This window comes from Oncorhynchus clarkii, chromosome 2 (genome assembly GCF_045791955.1).
Source record: "Oncorhynchus clarkii lewisi isolate Uvic-CL-2024 chromosome 2, UVic_Ocla_1.0, whole genome shotgun sequence".
Taxonomy (NCBI): domain Eukaryota; kingdom Metazoa; phylum Chordata; class Actinopteri; order Salmoniformes; family Salmonidae; genus Oncorhynchus; species Oncorhynchus clarkii.
The window spans coordinates 51,174,341-51,195,323 of NC_092148.1; the positions used below are offsets into that span (position 1 = coordinate 51,174,341).

The following is a 20,983-nucleotide window of genomic DNA, read 5'->3' on the forward strand; positions in this document are numbered from 1 at the left end:
AACAGCATCAACACTAGATCCATATGAATATTTATAGGCATAAAATCCTACAATTGTAGTGGTGGTCAATGCTCATTGTGAGTTATTTTGCTCTCATAATAAAATGGGATGGTCTTTATGTGTCATAGCACAGATGATATATTAACAAGTGACCGCTCTAACAATGGAAATTAATGTCCTCAACGATGGAAGGCAGGCAGAGGGAGGTGAGATCCTTCCAGCCAATGAAAGGGCAGATACAACAGTCACAACTCCGATATGACGTTTTTTTTTAAGTTGCCGAAATGCCAGGTGTCCACTTATATCAGTGCATTCGTAACAACATAACCATTACGAAACTTCTATTCAAACAAATTAGCCGGGCGTAGCAAATGAGGAATGACATTTTAAGTTGCCTAAATTCGACTCTCTCTCATTGACCTCCATACAAAAATTCCGTGGACAGATTTTGGGTCGAGTAAACCCTCTCGCTTCGCCTCTTTCTCTCTGGTTGTAGTCGTTGTATGGCACTGTATTACATTGTATAGTCTGGCATCTAGTGGTTATAGTTGTGTACTGACAACTGCTACAGCAGGCATTCTAAAGAGAAATGACAACACAGATTCATGAAAATCTACTTTTATTTGGATGCAAAAACTCACAATTTAAAAGCAATACTGTAGTAGCAGAGAAGAGTAGGCTGTTTGCTGGTTGGTTGGAGTATGTCTGATAGTTTCCCCAGTGAGCAAAACTGTTTGAGAAGACATATTTTCAACCAATTTTGTTCACTGGGTTGGCTATTTCAATTATCTTCTCCCTCACTATGATCACCAGAATAAGACCTGGCAGCACAGACAACAAGCACTCAAAATAAAGCGGTTGGATCAATTGCAATGAGCGTTATCAGGAAAGGATTTCATAGTTGAATTCCAACTTCTCCAAGTTCCTAGCGGTTCCACTTCAGCTCTTTTTCCATCTGCAAAACTCAACATGTCACGGCCGTTTCAATCAGAGGATTTTACTTTGTGAGATGCCCATTTAAAACAAACCAGTGACATTGTCTCCTGCTGGGTGTTCGCTGTAATGGACCAGTTGCATTCAATCAAGATGAGAGTCGTTAGAGGTTTCTTCCATACAACTCTTAATCCCATTGTTTTAGCTGTCCTACGCGTAGTTGATATTTCTCATGTCGATGTGAGGTCAGTCTGGCCTGGAGTTCACAGGCCACAATGTAATCAATTACGCGCCAAGGGGAAACCATGCAGTCGGTCAATGTTAAGTATCGGAGGTGTCAACCACATTCAAATCCTGGCCCGGAAGCTGTTCGTCATTGGCATAAACATTTAGAGTTAACCCATAGTGTGGTTTTCCTTTATATGCGATTGAATTCAATTGAAACCACAGATGGGGAATGTGTGAGGACTGTGTAAAAACTGGGTCTGGGGTAAAACTCGAAAAGAAAACGAGATAAAAAACCTCAAGGACACACAAAGCAAAGCATATTGAAGCAAAGCCTAGAGGCATCAAAGTCATACTGAAGACAAAACAATCAATGGTTTTTTGTTGTAAGGTAACTTGGGTAGTTGTCACATTTGTTTCTGTCAAATCTTGCGATATAAACCAATGGTTTGACCACAGTATGAGCTACATTCCATTGTGGTGTAAATGGAAAATATACACAAGGCATCTACTCGAAAGGATTGTATAAAAAACGGTTCTAAAAATATCTCTGGTTGGTTTCACAAAAGCAAACTGTATCAAAAGCATTGGCAGAGAGCAAGCAAGATAATCGGAGAACCCTTATTACAACAGAAAGCTGGACAACCAATCACTTTCGCTTTGATTACGGACATATGAGAGTCCCATACAGCACATGCAATCCATTTAAGTCAACACAGTCAAAACACGACACAGAGAAATGAACATTTTACAGCTGAACATCAGAGAGACAACCATAGTTGGTCTATTGTGCTTTATACGGAGTAGGCTTGGCCGGTCTATACAACAATCATGGGCTGCTAACGTCACGCACGTGTTCAGGGTACTGTTGTCAGCAGAGGTTATCATCATCCCAACCCCACAGAGAGGGCGCTGATGGGCAGGGTCAGGAGGGTCAGGTTTACCCATCATCATTAACACCTGGATCCTTTGTTAAGAGGGGAATAATAACGTTTAAAGGAAAGCTAAACCATTAAAGTCCAGTTTAGAGGTTTTGTTTCCTCTTGCAACCTTTTTACATTTGTACCCTTTTGCACTTTCATGTTGATCTTCTAGCCTGGTCCCAGATCTGTTTTGTTGTTGTTGCTTTTGCAGACTATATTTGAATTGACAAAACATGACAATACCATAAGGAGTTTGGCAAGCGAGCCGAAACAGACTGGCACCCAGGCTATTTGACTTCCGTGAGGGGGAAAAAAAGTAACAGGTGCACGTTTCACTAGTAGATCTGCACCTCCGTCTCTGGATTCCTATGCTACTGTATGTGCCAGCCATTACTTCTCATGTGTGAACTCAGAAGTTGAGACATGCACACGCGCCCCCCCCCCCCCCCCCCCCCCCCCCCCCCCCCCCAAGTCTCGGTGGTCACCTGACAACGCTGGTGGAAGTCTATGAGGCTATGATGTCTGATGATTTACCATGGAGATCATGATGACTGACTGACTGACTGACTGCACATACGCACGGTACTGTAATACTGAAGAGACTGCACACAATGCCTAGTTACCCAACGGTTACATTCCTCGGTGTTTCCATAGAGATCTATGGCACATGCCTCAGTCAGTGGTAATGAACAAGGAGCACCATGAAACCTGAAGATGAGGTGGCTCCTGAGAAGCACCAGGAGTTTCGAAAGGCCTGCTGTACTGTGTTTATTTGAAGAGGCCAAGTGAGCACAAGACTTTGAGCATTGACATTTTCTACATCTTTTGCTCGTATGGAGATGGTTTTGTTGTAACAGGAGAGAAAAGCTAGTTGGCGGTTTACGTTTCAGACGAACTGGTGGTCCCTCACTGTGAGACTGTTTTACAACACCGTGAATATAGGCAGGACTTTTTCTTATCTGGAGAAGTCTGAATAATCTAACATGGCACTCGACGGGACATATCTTATCAAATATCCTACTGGACAGACCTCTGTCAAGTGTGACAACAAATGTCTGCGTTAGAAGTGGGGCCAGACAGACATGTAGTCATTGCTACTCTTAGAGCATGGTCTGCAAATCAAATCAGTCAAATTCTTGCCGAATTAAGGAATTTACGTCAGGATTGGGCTTCTCGTACGTGGGCCTCTGAAATGGAAGGGGGCTGGATGAGGCTGACATAGTCTGTTATTGTTTTTGTGGTTGTGTGTGCTAAAGGGTGACATTGAGATGGGTGTACAGTACAGTAGGTACCGTGTACAGTACTGTAGGTACCGTGTACAGTAGCTATCAGTGTACAATACAGTAGGTACAGTACAGTAGGTACAGTACAGTAGGTACAGTGTACAATAGAGTAGGTACAATGTACAATAGAGTATGTACAGTGTACAGTACAGTAGGTACTGTAGGTACAGTGCACAGTACAGTAGGCACCGTGTACAGTACAGTAGGTACAGTGTACAGTACAGTGTACAGTACAGTAGGTACATTGTACAATACAGTAGGTACAGTGTACAGTACAGTAGGTACAGTGTACAGTACAGTGTACAATACAGTAGGTACTGTGTACAGTAGGTACATTGTACAATACAGTAGGTACAGTACAGTAGGTTCATTGTACAGTACAGTAGGTACAGTAGGTACATTGTACAATACAGTAGGTACAGTGTACAGTACAGTAGGTACAGTGTACAATACAGTAGGTACAGTACAGTAGGTACAGTAGGTACATTGTACAATACAGTAGGTACAGTGTACAGTACAGTAGGTACAGTGTACAATACAGTAGGTACAGTACAGTAGGTATAGTAGGTACAGTGTACAATACAGTGGTGTGTCTCTACTCCTCTACAATGTGGGACAGCTGCTTCTCGTAGAGGCTGAGGACGTGGTGAACAAACTGGTACTGCTCACCCGTCTGGATCATCCCGCCTCTGCAACACACACACACACACACACACACACACACACACACACACACACACGCAGGGGTCAGATGGGAGAGAAAGAACAGACCGGTGTCAGGAAAAAGACGAAGACAGACAGGTGTGAAGCAAGAGAGCCCAAAACAGACTGGAGACTCACCTGTCGAGGCGGAGCTGGCAGGTGGTCCTCAGGATGTCGACCACGCCCTCACTCCTCAGCTGTTTACACAGGATGGAGGTGGCGATGAAACAGCCTGTCCGACCTATCCCAGCACTGCAGGAAGGAAGAGGAACCATGAATGTAGTACACCTGTATTTCTGACCTGACTAACTACTAATGCACCGAAAGCCATGAGAGCTGCCAAGTCGTCCGTCTTTAGGGGCATAGACCTTCCAAAGATTCCACTGAGACACCCGCCCCATTTATGGTACTGACCAGAGATTGAAAGAGGACTCATCTCTGTATCTGTGCCATTATGGCGTCTGTGACAGCACGGACAGAGCCATTGTGGCTATCTCCATTTCAAAGCAGTCCATTTTCTTCTTCTTGTGTTTATTAAAAGCGTAAAGCTAATATTGGTGATTTACAGCCACCTGCAGTGCTGAAGTCCTGAACCAAATCTTGTGTGTCATTCATTTATTGTGGCCACTAGATGGCGGATATGGCATTAAATCATTTACAAACCATAGGCTACCCTATTTGAAGAAGAAGGCAATGCTCTGAACATTGTCTGTTCGCTCCCAACCCATAGGAATCCCCACCCAGTTGACTACTTTGAAATGGTGGAATCCCTCAATGGCAATGTCCATGCTAGAATGGGTTATATCCATCTAGAGCCCTAATTCTACCTCTATGGTACAGACTAATCCTCCAACTCTACCTGCAGTGGACGATGACAGGGCCGCTGGTGGGCGGAGCTTCCGCTCTGGCCTGCTCCACTTCCTCTACCAGCTCCAGGAGGGGCGGGGCTTTGTCTGGGGTCTTCTGGTCAGGCCAGGAGGTGTACCAGTACTGCCTGAGGCTGCGCTCCTCTCCATCAAACTGACACACACGCGCACACATTAACACATACATGCACATGCATAGGCACACACATGCATGGGCACACGCAGAGACAAACAGAGACACAGAGACATTTTTTCAGCCTCATCCTCTGCATGTACATACAAACTGTTACCTAGGTGTTAGTTGCTACGACAACAACGATTGCAGAGCCAGACTGTGTCAGGAACGCAGAGTGACTTTTTAAAATATATATATATATTTTTTTACAAATGGTGTTGTTTTTCATTGTGTGATTTCATAAGCATATTATTAGCCAACGGCTGTACTTGTGGCAGCTTTTCTATCTCTCTTCATTCAGAGGCCAGTGCTTAGTGGATGAGAAGTGAGTCCATAATCCAAAAGGGTCAATGTAATAACTCAAACTGCTTTTTCTCATTGTCATTTTATATAATCATTTATACATGTCCATGGCAGTGATGTACAGGTTGTATACTGTATGTGTCTGTCTGCTATCAGTCTCACCTTCAGAGTGAAGACCCTCAGGCTGTAGTCGTCCTCCTGGGTTACCGTGACAACCTTGATCTCGATGCCCTCGTGGGTCACAGAGTCCTCAGGCCAGTACTCTGCACATTTCTGGTAAGGCGGCAACACATAGCCAGGGTTTCACATTGGACATTTACTGGGAAGAGTGGGCTCCTACCACACCATCCTCCCCTATCCCTCCCTCTTCTCCCTCCTCACCTCATTCTTCTCCTCTAGGTTCGTGATCATGACGATGATGGGACAGCGCTCCTGCCACACCATCCTCCAGAAGTCTCCCACTGTGTTCACTGTAGGACCCTGGGTAGCGATGTACGCCCGCTCCTCACCCCCATAACCCTGAGGAAGGCAACACAGTAGTTCAAGTGAGAGCACGTAGAAGGTCTCACAGGACCCTTGATGGGAACAACTTGTACACAGGGCCGACCCAAGCCTCTTGCCCCCAAAAACAAACACGTTAGGGTTTTACCCATGCTAGTGTTTTTGCCCTAGCGGCCGCTGGGCCCGAAGCGGCCACTTGCCGTATGTTTCTTATTGGCTGGGCTGGCACTGCTTGTACAGGAAGTAGCTGAGAGGGAGCAGTAGGCAGACAAAGACGTACCTGTAGGTAGTTAGCGTTGATGTAGGTACTGAGGAACTCCTCTTCATCTGCTGTCCGGAGTATCACTCGGCTGTGTGCGTCTGGAAAATAAACGGATACCGTTACAAGGTGTGTGTCCAGCGTTGTCGCTCACCTCTACATACCAATTTGTGACAGAGGTTCAGAGACGGATTCAAAATGGCTGCCGTTTGTAGTGTCTCTACTCACTGGGGAGGATGGTCTTGTAGCGGTTCTTCCTCACCAGGCCCGGGTAGTTATACTCCTTTGGGTCCACAAAGTTCATGGGAGTTTCCTGTCAATGGCAACAGAACAATGGATGTGGCTTAGCGATGTATGGCTGTTTAGAGGAAGTGAGGACCCTACTGAATTGTGTGTGCAATGGGCATGATTGTGTGAGTGTCATTGTTTGTGTGTGTTGTAAACGAATAATCTCAGCAACAAAAAAAAAGAAACAGCCCTTTTTCAGGACCGTGTCTTTCAAAGATAATTCCTAAAAATCCTAAATAACTTCACAGATCTTCATTGTAAAGGGTTTAAACACTGTTTCCCATGCTTGTTCAATGAACCATACATAATTAATGAACATGCACCTGTGGAACGGTCGTTAAGACACTAACAGCTTACAGAGACTGTGGACAATTAAGGTCACAGTTATGAAAACTTAGGACACTAAAAGAGGCCTTTCTACTGACTCTGAAAAACTCATGCAAGTAGGCATGAGGACTACAGATGTGGCCAGGGCAATAAATGGCAATGTCTGTACTGTGAGACGCCCAAGACAGTGCTACAGGGCAGACCATGTGTAACAACACCTGCACAGGATCGGTACATCCGAACATCACACCTGCGGGACAGGTACAGGATGGCAACAACAACTGCCCGAGTTACACCAGGAACGCACAATCTCTCCATCAGTGCTCAGACTGTCCGCAATACGCTGAGAGAGGCTGGACTGAGGGCTTGTAGGCCTGTTGTAAGGCAGGTCCTCACCAGACATCCCTGGCAACAGCGTCGCCTATGGGCACAAACCCACCATCGCTGGACCAGACAGTACTGGCAAAAAGTGCTCTTCACTGAAGACTCGCGGTTTTGTCTCACCAGGGGTGATGGTCGGATTCTCGTTTATCGTCGAAGGAATGAGCGTTACACCGAGGCCTGTACTCTGGAGTGGGATCGATTTGGAGGTGGAGTGTCCGTCATGGTCTGGGGCGGTGTGTCACAGCATCATCAGACTGAGCTTGTTGTCATTGCAGGCAACCTCAATGCTGTGCATTACAGGGAAGAGATCCTCCTCCCTCATGTGGTACCCTTCCTGCAGGCTCATCCTGACATGACCCTCCACCATGATAATGCCACCTGCCAAACTGCTCGTTCTGTGCGTGATTTCCTACAAGACAGGAATGTCAGTGTTCTGCTATGGCCAGTGAAGAGCCAGGATCTCAATCTCATTGCGCACATCTGGGACCTGTTGGATCGGAGGTTGAGGGCTAGGGCCATTCCCCCCAGAAATGTCAGGGAATTTGCAAGTGCCTTGGTGGAAAAGTGGGGGTAACATCTCACAGTAATAACTGGCACATCTGGTGCAGTCCATGAGTAGGAGATGCACTGCAGTACTTAATGCAGCTGGTGGCCACACCAGATACTGACTGTTATTTTTGATTTTGACCCCCTTCCTTTGTTCAGGGACACATTATTCAATTTCTGTAAGTCACGTGTCTGTGGAACTTGTTCAGTTTATGTCTCAGTTATTGAATCTTATGTTCATACAAATATTAAGTTTGCTGAAAATAAACGCAGTTGACAGTGAGAGGACATTTCTTTTTTTGATGAGTTTAGATTATACACAAAAGTCAATTCACTCTAATTGAAGAAAATGTAACTCTGCCACAGATAACATTTGGTCCCGCTCTAAAAAGAGTAAAACATACTCTGGAAAGAAGGTTGTTTTTTCAGAGTTGTGTATGATCAATTTAGTGTTGATATTTAACTCTGCATTTCACTCAGGACAGGATTAACTGAAAATAACTCTCTGCAGTGTTGTTCAGTATTCTAGAGTAAATTATTTAGAGTAATGTTTACTCACAACATAATCGCAAGAGTTCATTCAACTCCTACGGACTCAAACTCAGCAATATTTTGGTGTTTAAACGGTGCCATTTGAGGTGGAGGGTGTAAAGTCTCATTCACATATTTCTTAATGTGCCATATTATGGAGGCTTAGAATGTGACATCCAATCTCGATTGGTATCCATTTAAGAGGAAGGATGTCCTACATCAGCCATGACTCTGCATGTCAGGGAAGACAGTACTTTTGTTAGAGACTACCTAGATTATCTAAACTCCAACTGCCTTCTCAGTAAATTGCAATAAATCCAACCACTTACAGATCAGATTTGTTTAGGAAAATGTATGTTACATATTGTGTAGCATAAAATCAAACATGCAAAAACAGAGATATTGAAACAAACAATTCTAATAATCTACCTGCAAGAGAGCATGCTGGGAAATATGACAATGACGCTCCCTCCCACATCTGTGGCTACTCCATAGTTCTAACTCCCAATCAACTCCAGTTATCATTACTAACTCCAGGGAGCGTATCACTCGGTTGAGGGTTATGATAACTCCAGGAGAGTCAATTCAACAACAACAACAAAATTACTCTGACATTTCAACTGTCCTTGATTTACTGTGTACTAATTGTGAGTGTGCACCTCTACTTTACTGACTTTATTGTCCCCTCTACCTTGAGTGGGATTGTGTACAACAGTCCTGCTTCATGCAATTGTGTGTGTAGACCCACAGTACCTTGGTCTGAGAGAGAGACCGAGAGAGACAGAGAGAGACAGAGAGAGAGACAGAGAGAGAGACAGAGAGAGAGACAGGGAGAGAGACAGAGAGAGAGACAGAGAGAGAGAGACAGAGAGAGAGAGACAGAGAGAATCTCAGTCTAAACATGTAACGAATCCTCTATGGAGCTGGGTATGCTAATGCATTTCACTGTGTCCACATCTCACCCACCAACTGTTTCGAGTAGCCTCTGGATGTACAGCGCTCCTTGGCGTGTGTGTTTTACTCACATAGAACTCAGCCTGTAGGGCCTGGTCGTCTATAGCGCGTGTGTGGAGCTGGCTAGGGGTGAGAGTGTTTGTTCCCTCCCTCAGGTACTCCTTGGCAGTCTGGTCTCTGGGGGAGAGCTGGGCTCCGTAGCCATAGGGCTCCGTACAGCCAGGAGAACACATGTCCAGGGTCAGAGACACGTTGGAGCCTCTCCTAACACACACACACACACACACACACACACACACACACACACACACAGACACACACAGGACGGCACCGACACATACAAGAAGAGCAAACGTACAGACACATACAAGAAGAACGTTGTGCCATAATTGTGCGCACGCACACGCAGAAGCACAACAACCCCCACACGCGAGAAAAAGGCATGAACGCATACACACACACAGACATTCCCCCTAGAACACCTCTCCACCACACTTCCACCCCCCCCACTGACCTCTCCTGTAGGCCCACAGGTGTAACAGAGAGGGTGGTGATGTCCCCCTCTGTCCTGGTGTCCAGGCCCAGGTCAAAGATGGGGGTCTGGGGTTCAGCTTCCAGGTCCATCAGGTCCTCCTGGGCGTCTGTCCACTCCGACAGGGTGAAGGAAGGCTGGCGACTCACCGACTGACGTCTGTCCCCATGGTCAGCCACCGTCGCCGCTGACCACCACGCATCACCGTACTCCAACTTACACACAGTGCGGATGATCTGGAGACGCAGCATCAAAACGCACATTTCAGAACTGTGTCCAATGCCGTCGTTTGTCTCAATATCAAATCATTTCTGGGTAACAATTAAGTACTTTACTGTGATTGTTTAAAAAAAAACAAATAAAGCTGTTAAGCAAAGAGCAATTTCTCAAGCAAGAATTTTCATAGACTGTCTAGGAGTCATCTGAATGGGGAGGGGACCACTGAAAACGATCTGTTACTGGCAGAAAGGTTTAGAACCTATTGGTCTATTAACTAATTGACATAGGGGGACATGGGAGAGCCACCCTTTATTAAGTAAACTAGAACTGTGATCCTTTTTTTCAAGAGTAAACGGCCTGAGTAAGACATCTTCATTTATCCACCATCTTTGACTTTGGCACAGATCCACAAGCCTTTATATCAGTAATTCTACATCTGTCTTATTTATTGACGATTGGCTGTAAGAACAGATTTAGTGTCGCCATCATGTCAAAGCGCAATGCAGATGATCTCAAACCCAGGACTTGGCCCACAAGTATGGCCACTGCCATAGACGTTTGGGAAAGGCATACTATGAACACAAAGTTCTATGATAAATGAGCTCATCGGTGGACAGTCGAACGACAAGACACAGCAACCTTTCCCAGAGGAATTGCCATTGCAGCAAGAACAGACCAAGAAGTTACTTTGTCAGGATGAACATGGTACGTGCGTGTTTATGATTACAGAGTTGCTTATGTCTCCTCTGCAAAAGCATTCATCATCTTGTCTAGCATTTTCTCCAACTTACAACTAAGTGCACATCGATAATATATCATAGCTATAAGTTGACTTTATTGCCAGGCTTTTCAGGCCCCGTGTTGATTTTCAATGTCATTCTACCAGAAACGTTTATTAGAGAAGTTTTTTTGTTCGTGTCATGCCTTTAACTCATTTGGCCTACTTGGAATTTCACCACCATCTTGTCATCTGTTCAACAACACAGATCCAGGTCAAGCACCCACAGGTTGCAACAAATGGGGGGTGAAAAGAGCCAATTACGCCGCCGTGCACTGGACGGACAACCATGTACTGCAACGTCAGAATGAAGTTCACAAAATGCAAGGAAGTAGGTGGACAAAAGCGAAGACCAAGGCAGAGAGGAAAACAATAGAGATTGAAACTGGGGCCAGATTCTCTGAGCTATGTAACAGTGCATTCGGAAAGTATAGAGACCCTTTGACTTTTTCCTTCTCCCCCCCCATCAATTTACATACAATATCCCATAATGACAAAGCAAAAAACGTTTATTTTTTTTATTTTTTATATTTGCAAATGTATTCAAAATAAAAACTGAAATGTCACATTTACATAAGTATTCAGACCCTTTACTCAGTCCTTTGTTGAAGCACATTTGGCAGCAATAACCGCCTTGAGTCCTCTTGGGTAAGCTGGGCACACCTGTGTTTGGGGAGTTTCTCCCATTCTTCTCTGCAAATCCTCCCAAGCTCTGTAAGGGTTGGATGGGTGTGTCGCTGCATAGCTATTTTCAGGTCTCTCCAGAGATGTTAGATCTGATTCAAGTCCGGGCTCTGGCTGGGCCACTCAAGGACATTGAGACTTGTCCATAAAGCCACTCCTGTGTTGTCTTGGCCGTGTGCTTAGGGTTGTTTTCCTGTTGGAAGGTGGACCTTTGCCCCAGTCTGAGGGCCTGAGTGCTCTGGAGCATGTTTCCATCAAGGATCTCTCTGTACTTTACATCTTTTCCTCGATCCTGACTAGTCTCCTAGTCCCTGCCACTGAAAAACATCTCCACAGCATGATGTTGCCACCACCATGCTTCAACGTAGGGATGGTGCCAGGTTTCCTCCAGAAGTGACACTTGGCTTTCAGGCCAAAGAGTTCAATCTTGGTTTCATCAGATCAGAGTATCTTGTTTCTCATGGTCTGAGATTCCTTTAGGTGCCTTTTGGCAAACTCCATGCGGGCTGTCATGTGCCTTTTACTGATGAGTGGCTACAGTCTGACCACTCTACCATAAAGGCCTGATTGGTGGAGTGTTGCAGAGATGGTTGTCCTTCTGGATGTTCTCCCATCTCCGCAGAGGAACTCTAGAGCTCCGAGTGACCATTGGGTTCTTGTCCACCTCCCTGATCAAGGCCCATCTCCCCCGATTGCTTAGTTTGGCTGGGCGGCCAGCTCTAGGAAGAGTCTTGGGTTGTTCCAAATTTCTTACATTTTAGAATGATGGAGGCCACTGTGTTCTTGGGGACCTTCAATACTGCAGACATTTGTTGGTACTCTTCCCCAGATCTGTGCCCCGACACAATCCTGTCTCGGAGATCTACGGACAATTCCTTCGACCTCATAGCTTGGTTTTTGCTCTGACATGCACTGTCAACTGTGGGACCTTATATAGACAGATGAGTGCCTTTCCAAAATTGAATTTACCACAGGTTGACTCAAATAAAGTTGTAGAAATATCAAGGAAGTTCAATGCAAACAGGATGCACCTGAGCTCAATTTCGAGTCCCATAGCAAAGGGTCTGAATACTTATGTAAATAAGGTATCTGTTTTTTATGGTTTCGGTAAACAGATAACCAACAATCACAGCATCTCAGTTCAGTTAATGAAAAGGGTATGTTGTTTATTTGTTTATGATGTTTTAGTAATTTTTAGAACAACACAAAAACATATTTAGAGTTGAAGTCGGAAGTTTACATACACTTAGGTTGGAGTCATTAAAACTTGTTTCTCAACCACTCCAAAAATGTCTTGTTAACAAACTGTAGTTTTGGCAAGTCGGTTAGGACTTCTACTTTGTGCATGACACAAGTCATTTTTCCAACAATTGTTAACAGACAGATTATTTCACTTATAATTCATTGTCTCACAATTTCAGTGGGTCAGAAGTTTACATACACTAAGTTGACTGTGCCTTTAAGCAGCTTGGAAAATTCCAGAAAGTTATGTCATGTATTATTTAAGCTGGAAAATCGAAGGCTTTCACATGTTTTTCTTAGAAAAGGCCATTCAAGACGGTCTAAAGCCTTTTTGGCATCAACAGCCATTATTGATAAATCTACATCTTGTTTTTTAGCGTATTACATTATATTGAAACATGTTCTTGTGTTTGTTTGTCTCTATTTTTAATCAACCCTGTTTGATTCATGTGTATCAAGTCTGGTAAGACTTTTGCCATTCTGTTGCTTATGAGTTTTGTTGTTATTTTCTTGTCGTAATTTTATTAAACTTATGGGTCTATAATATGCGGGGTATTCTCTCTAGTTTCCCTAGTTTTAATATAACTTAAAGAACTGTTTGACACATGGAATTCAGAAGCACCGAATTGAGTGACGTGTGTGTAGTCATTTGAGTAAATGGGGCGCTACTTTGTCCCTGAATGTCAAATAAAAATCTATGGGACAGCTGTCCATACCTGGTGCTTTTCTCCGCGCTAACGTTTTAACAATGTCTAATGTTTCTTTTTGAGGTGATTTCTATTTTTAGTGGTTCGTTTTTTTTGTCTGCTGATAGTTGATTCAGGGTTACTGAGTCTAAGAAGGCTGTAGTATCAGTCCAACTGTTGTTGAATTCGGATTTATATAGATTTTCAAAATAAGCTTTTTTGTCAAAATGTGTTGTTTCGAATTAAACCATTTGTATCCTTATCTTTGAAAATTATAAATGCAAAAGGTTTAAAATGCCCAAGCGGTCAAGAGCATGACCTGGCCAACTGACTTTGATATGAGAAGCGTATTAGCAGGCGGTTAGGGGAAAGATGATATACATGTAGGTCCTGATGGTACCAAGTACTTACATGCCATTGATCCGAGTGAGGATAAGGATCTGACCATTATTGAATTTGCAGTGAGCTCAGCCATAACAACCCTGCCCCCTAAACAGCTATTTGTTATAGCAAGTGAAGATAGGAACGATCTGTATAGCAGTGGAGGTTCCTCAGAGGAGGATCATTCAACTCAGTGAATTTCAGCAAAATGTCAATTTTTAAAATCATTTTTAGATAAAACTATACTAAATAATTTGAGTGTACAAAACATTAGGAACACCTTCCTAATATTGAGTTGCACCCCCTTTTCCCCTCAGAACAGCCTTAATTCTGGTGCGCCTGGCACCTACTACCATACCCTGTTCAAAGACACTTCAATCTTTTTCTTGCCCATTCACCCTCTGAATGGCACACATACAACAACAATCCATGTCTCAATTGATATCAATAAGGGATCATAGCTTTCACCTGGTCAGTCTATGCCATTGAAAGAGCAGTCCTCCTCTGAGTACATTGACTTCAATACAAAACCTAGGGGGCTCGTGGTTCTCACCCTCTTCTATAGACTTACACAGTAATTATGACGACTTCCAGAGGACGTCTTCCAACCCTATCAGAGCCATTGCTGCATGACCTGACATGTTGTCCAACCAATCAAAGGATCAGAGAATTAATCTAGTACTGAAAGGATAAGCTACAGCTAGCTAGCACTGCAGTGCATAAAATGAAGTGACTCAAAGAGAGAAAAATAAAATGGTTGAGTTTTGAACAAATACATTTCTTAAAAAAGAGAGAGCCATATTTAGTTGTATTTTTTCCCTTTCATTTAGCTAATGCAGCTAATTTAGCCTAATCAACAACCTGACTCAGAGAGGAATGCCATTTATGTTAGCTAGCTGGCTAACACTCCAATTCTTCCAAGTCGATGTAAGCTTTCGGTTATAGTCATTTATTGCCAGTGTAACTGCTAACCTGCTTGCTGTACACATGGATTGGAGTTGTGGGTTTACTAACCTATTAGTTATAGTAGCTATGTTGACTATGATGTTAGCTAATACGGTGACAACGATAAAGGGCTGTGTGTAGCGGTTAGCGGTTATGGTATGAAGGTTTGGCTTGGAGAGATTTTTTTAGTCTGGTCACAAACAGCTGTTAAAATGTGAGAGTAGGAGAGCGTGTAGATGTGATGATAGGTGATGTTCAGTTAGCGAACGATTCCTTATTTTTTAACTACTCTTTCTACTGACTCGAGAATCATGATTCGAGACAGATCAGTGGCAGCAAGTCTTAAAGCTCACGAACAGTCAAAATCATGTTGTCATGAAATACGATGATATTTGAAGGAAACCAGATCAAAGTAGGATGACCAAAGTTTGAAAAATGACTGTTGCTTCTACATTGATCAAGTTTGATCTGAAAGTTACTGGTCCCCTCCCCCATGTCAAACACTTTGATTCATTATTAAGGGACAAGGTGACATCACCTTAACTTTCATACACCAATATTCTCTTACCTAATTTAAATAAGTAGTGTCTTGTAACCAACATCGGAGAAGGTGTTTTTGCAGAGGACCGTGGTTTATATAGCTAGATAGCTACTTTACTAGTGCCAAAATGTGAGTGTAAGGTGTCAGCAAATATAATTAAAAGTTTACACTATTAATTTATGGCAAAGATACATATGTTACCCCTTTCATCCTCGTCTGGTGTCAACAGTAAGTGCTGCTGTGAACCGTATCACAAGAGACATGCCAAACAGGAGTTGTATAAAAACATTTTTTTGATATCATAGATGCAATTTCAATGTTGTTTGAGTTGCTTTGTGTATCACTCAATTAGCTTGAGATAATTTTACTGCAACACCGCTCACTGAATCCAAGTTGCTTGGCGTTTCAAAGAGCTGTCAGTCAAGGCGAGCTCCTGAATATAAGCTCCCCGCCCACTCAGCCTGTCTTTTCAAACTTTCTGGTAGTTAGACATGAGAGAAAAAGTACTTTTCAGAATGACTGTTCAGGACCTTTAAACCTTTACTGGTTGAGTGCTTTGCCAAGACCTTTTGGTTTGGAAGCCTTTGTTTAGGCCTCTAGAAGTGCAAGTGATATAAAACACCAAATATTCATAAACATTCTGTAATATAAAAATACCTAATAGCCAACCTGCTTGCACCAATCCCATGTAATTACAGTAAAATACTGTAAAATACCAATATTATGATTACAGTAGCATTTACTCTCTTACAGTATAGTAGGCACATTTTACAGTATTGTACTGTATCGTTGCTCTGATATGACAGTAATTTATAGGAAGCTGGTGGTAAGTTACTGTGAATATTACAGTAAAAGTACTTGGAATTTGCCAGAATTCGGCAAAGATACATCAAAAGGTATCTTGATACAAATACGAAATCCATTGAAGACCTCCTTAACTTAACTATCCTTAACTACAACAACATTCTCAGTAACGGTGACAGAAACGTTTGACTGGCTGTGACCTGGTTTTCTTTTAGAAACCAACCTTAGTTTAATGCAATGACTGTAGGTCGCTCTGGACAAGAGCATCTGCTAAATGACCAAACTGTAAATGTAAAAATGAACACTTGCAAAAGCCAGAGCCGGTCCTGACCTCCCTCAGGCCCTAAGTAAAAATTCTGCTAAGGGGCCCTACTACTTGACCCCGTGAGCCATGTAAATCATTTGTCGTTGCCACACAGTCACAACCGGCACCCCAGTGCGCCCACTACAATCCTCCCTCCTTTAAAACAGTTTGCTCCATCTTTCGGTCTAAGAATAATTGGACCTATACAGAACAGAATGAGGTATAAACAGACAATATTTATTAAATAGAACATTTTCTATAGAATCTTAAGATAAGTGAATATTAACATGAAATAAATGAGAAATTGTAGAAAATATAAAATGTAGAAAATAATGAAATATAACACTGAGCTTTGGCTCTGCTGCCTGGTAATTAGTCCAGTCCTCACAATATTATACAATTAGCTTTAGCTATACAATGTAAAGATAAGCCTATAAGCAATGGGTGCAGCTATTTATTTATTAACCTTTATTTAACTAGGCAAGTCAGTTAAGAACAAATTCTTATTTTCAATGACAGCCTAGGAACAGTGTTCAGGGGCAGAACGACAGATTTGTAACTTGTCAGCTCAGGGGTTTGAACTTGCAACCTTCCTGTTACTAGTCCAACACTAACCACTGGGCTACCCTGCCGTCTCAAAATAGTAAGTTAAAACCTATACAGCTGTGTGATTAATTTTGGCTCCCTCTACAGCCTGGGCATTTTCAGCATCAGCATGGGCACCAGTCTATCTGGACTGTCTGGAGGAAAATGAGAAAGTATGTCACATAGTTAGTTAAGCAGTCATTTACACAAACGCACTTCTTTGCCACACAATCTTAAGTGTTACTAAGTGTGTAAACATTTGAATGTTTGACTTAAAATCTTACCATCAAAAAAAATCCTCTCCTGTACATTCTTGAGGCAGAATCATCAATGATGTCATCACAGGACACGTGTTTCCCCGCGTCATGATTTATGGTCATGACGGCCAGACCACTCAAACGTTCCTGTGACACAAAAGACCTCGGGTAGCTTTTGATGAGCTTTCATTTTGAGAAGCTCCTCTCTGCCGATGCTACTGTTACTGGTAGGGTGACTGCAGTTCTTAGGGCCGTCCAGAGGTTAGGAAAGAGTTCCTCCAGCTTTTTCCTCACAGAGAGAAAGGAAAGCAGCTCAAAGGCAGTCATCTTATCTGATGGCAGATCAGGTCAATCCTGAATCTTGTGTATCTCTGAAGGATAAAGTGTTTTCAACTTCCATGCAGTGAGCCTTTAAAGATTCACTGGACATCTGAGAGGCAGTGCTGAAGTTCAGCAGCACTCCATATTCGGTTTTACCTGGTTGAAAGAGTCGGCCACCATGTTGAAGTAGTTGACGTCAAGGTTTTTCAATGCATCAGTCACTGGTTCATCCGGAGCCTCATAGCTGAAATGCCTCTTGCTGTTTCTCAGTCTCTTCTCGTTCAGAACAGCTTCCACATCCATTTCTTCACAAATGCTTTTGGCTGTTGTCTGGGCCTCAGAGAATCCAGTTTCCTGGTATGTAGTGAGGGAGGCCTTTGCATTTGAGATGAAATTCACTGCGATATCCAACTGCATTGAGGCGGATTGGAGGAGTTGTTCACCTCGTTTGTCATTGTATGTATCTCACGCCATACGACACAGCAAATCAAGAAGCGGTAGGACCCAACTCCCTCTGCAAGTTCTTGTGCGTCCACTTTGGCCACAGGATTGTTGAAGCCTGATACCTGATCGCATGAACACTTTGGAGCCTACTCTCCCATCGTGTGTCCCACCTTGACTTCACGGTTATGTTCACGAGTTTCATCAAAACACTCCCATCTTTGTGTGCCCCCAAAAAACCCAACTGCATCTTTTAAAGATTTGGCAGCATCTGCGATGACAAGGTTTAGAGTATGTGCTCCACATGAGACCAACACGGCTCTGGGATTTTTTTGTTGCAGTCTGGCTTGTACTCCTTGGTGCTTGGTCTTCATGTTGGCCCCATTATCATAAGCTTGCCCTCTGCCATCTTCAAATGGAATCTTCTGCTCGTTCAGCTCATCTACGATGACAGTGTAACCTCAACGTTCACAAAGCCGAGGAAGTGCTCCTTGATCTCTGGCTTTCCCTTAAAAGCCACGCTTCTCAGAATAATGGACATTTGCTCCTGGCGACTAATGTCAGGTGTACAGTCCAAGATAATGGAGAAGTACTTGGAGTCTCTTACTTGAGTCACTATTGCTTCCAGAATCGTGTCACTCACAATCTGTATCAGCTCATTCTGTGTGCGCTTCCCAGGGTAATGAGCATGCGTCTCGCCATCTTTCATTTTGCTGAGATGATTTTCCATAACGGGGTCAAATATTGCCCAGTAATTCAACCTCTTTTAGGAAGTTTCCATTACCTGGTTGGAAGAGTTTTTTCTGATGAACCCCTGAATGCTAGGCTTCTTTCAGCCAGAGACTGGGTTATACTTATTAAATGTGTAAGGACATCCCACCATCTCTTTCTTTCAGCCTCCAAAATTGTCATTTGTATCTGGTCGAGAGTCTGTCTCCGTCTTAGGCGCCGATCAAGTTCTCTCCACTTAATCATATTATCTGTGTGTTCAGGACTACACTCATGGTGTTTCAGAATATTGATATTTGACCAGTCATTCACACCTTCCTTGATTATGTTGTAGTCTTTGATAGAAAATAGCTTACAGCAACAACAACAACAAAAAAGCCAGCTCCTGGTAATCTTTTCCCCATTTGACAGCTGTCTCTGTAATACGCCTTAATGGAAACCTCTTCTAGAATTGTGTTTAGGGTAAAAAAATAAATACATCCAGTCCTGGTTTGAATGCGCACTGACTCAGTCGTCATAAAGTCTGTTGAGACTGGGGGGCCAATCTGCTGGGTTATTTGGTGGAGATGCAACTGTTCTAGTCGGGTCTGAGCTGCTTGTATCTGATGCTGGCTGAACACCTCTGGTTGTGCTAGTACTGGCTGAGGCTGCCTGTACTTCACCTGGGTCTGTGTTAGTACTTGCTGAAGACGGCTGTATTGGGTCTGTGTTAGTACTTGCTGAAGACGGCTGTATTGGGTCTGTGTTAGTACTTGCTGAAGCTGCCAGTACTGGGTCTGTGTTAGTATTTGCTGAAGCTGGCTGTATTGGGTCTGAGTTAGTACTGTCTGAGGCTGGATGTGGATCAACTGAGCTTGTGCTTGTACTGGATGATGATCCAGTATCTCCTCTACTGACAAACATAAGCATAGCACCTGTAAATTATGGATAACATTACTATTATTAATTTTATCAGCTGCATCAGGCCCATTCAAACTGGCTCCCCCAGATTTCCTTTTATACATTTTCAAATATAAAATACTATTTATACTATGGCTTGGCATAATACTTGATGGTTATTATTTACTGAGAGATCTGTAATGCCCAGTATGTCCAGCTAATCAACATTTTAAATTCAATATATAAATCAATAGTCAGTATCAATTCATTGCTTTCCATCTTGCATTAGTCCAGAGTTGTAACTAAACCTTGACTGAGAGACTAGATAATCATTGTCTTGTTTTAAAATTATGTGCAATCACACCCATATATTGTCTGGACTGGTCCCACACAGAGGTTGCTGTTGGAAAGCGTGAGTTTCATTTCGAGCCGGCGCAAAGGGTATGAACGCATGTTCACGCGCGACGCGGTTTTCTTTTCCGAGCTGCACTTTATAAACACCGTTGCCTGTCGGCGTTTATCAAACGTAATAAATAGTTGTGTTTCACTCTCACTTTCGTCTGGCACAAAGTCACAGAACAAAGCCCTGGAAGTGGCTGGCTAGCAAGCAAGACACAGACAGACCAAGAGATGCACTGCCTAGCTAGGTTAGCGAGACAGACAGACAAGAGAGAGAGATGCACTGCAACCTAGCACATCAACTTTAACGTTACTGTTATTTGCGGACATCAAACTTGGAGAGGAGAGAACACAAGTTTACCTGATCGCTGTTCCCGCAATTCACTCTCGTGGTGTTTTTTCTTCTTCTCCTTTCGTGACCAGAAGGATAGTTACGCTTCACCCTCTCATCCGCGTTGTAAACATTGACACCCGCTTTGACACGAGGGGGAGGCGGGGCCCTTGCGTAATTTGCGGGACCCTATGCAACCTGCTTTAGCGTACAGGGCCACCCGGCTCTGTGCAAAGCACACCGCAGCGTTCATCAGGGTGTGTGTGAGAGGTACCTACCATGAAGACAATGATAGCCATGCCAATGCCTTCGGTGGCCTGGAGGACCCAGTAGTGATTGGTTTTCTCCACCTCCGCCATCACGCACAGGGACTGTTTAACAGACACACAGAGAGAGGATGTGGGACATGCATACCGGTAACATTTATTTTCATATCTTTTATTTATTTAACCTTTAGTCTCATTGGGATATATATATTTTTTTATTTTTTTATTTTTCAAAGAGAGACCTGGACCAAGACAGAAGCATCAACACATCAGTATCAGACAAAACAAGTCACATGACTTCAACCAGACTAAAATTATATGAATACAGTAAGCAGCACGTCAGTAACGGACATGTACACAACACAAAGTCACCGAAGCCAGAAAAACACCAGAGAGCAATATGTTGCCCGGGGCAGGTTCGCGGCACCTTCATTTGGTAGGACGGGCTTGTGGTGACAG

The 20,983-nt window shown here is 43.4% G+C and overlaps 1 protein-coding gene across 2 annotated transcripts in view; it reads right to left on the reverse strand.

Annotated features, from left to right (window-relative positions):
- Positions 1-605: 605 nt before the first annotated feature.
- LOC139369496 (tyrosine-protein phosphatase non-receptor type 5-like) overlaps positions 606-20,983 on the reverse strand; it is a 29,610-nt gene continuing 9,232 nt past the window's right edge. The window contains exons 5-15 of one of the 2 annotated variants that reach the window (XR_011627044.1): positions 20,537-20,629; positions 9,715-9,968; positions 9,272-9,464; positions 6,399-6,483; positions 6,192-6,271; positions 5,792-5,929; positions 5,573-5,683; positions 4,926-5,086; positions 4,205-4,318; positions 3,545-4,053; positions 606-3,406 (exon numbers count right to left, since the gene is read on the reverse strand). Coding sequence is in view for 1 of the 2 variants with exons in the window: in XM_071108748.1 (XP_070964849.1) it covers positions 3,960-4,053; positions 4,205-4,318; positions 4,926-5,086; positions 5,573-5,683; positions 5,792-5,929; positions 6,192-6,271; positions 6,399-6,483; positions 9,272-9,464; positions 9,715-9,968; positions 20,537-20,629 (1,323 nt within the window). In the remaining variant the exon portion in view is untranslated. Of the gene's footprint in view, positions 3,407-3,544; positions 4,054-4,204; positions 4,319-4,925; positions 5,087-5,572; positions 5,684-5,791; positions 5,930-6,191; positions 6,272-6,398; positions 6,484-9,271; positions 9,465-9,714; positions 9,969-20,536; positions 20,630-20,983 lie in introns of those variants that run through there. The other variant, XM_071108748.1, reaches the window with a different exon arrangement.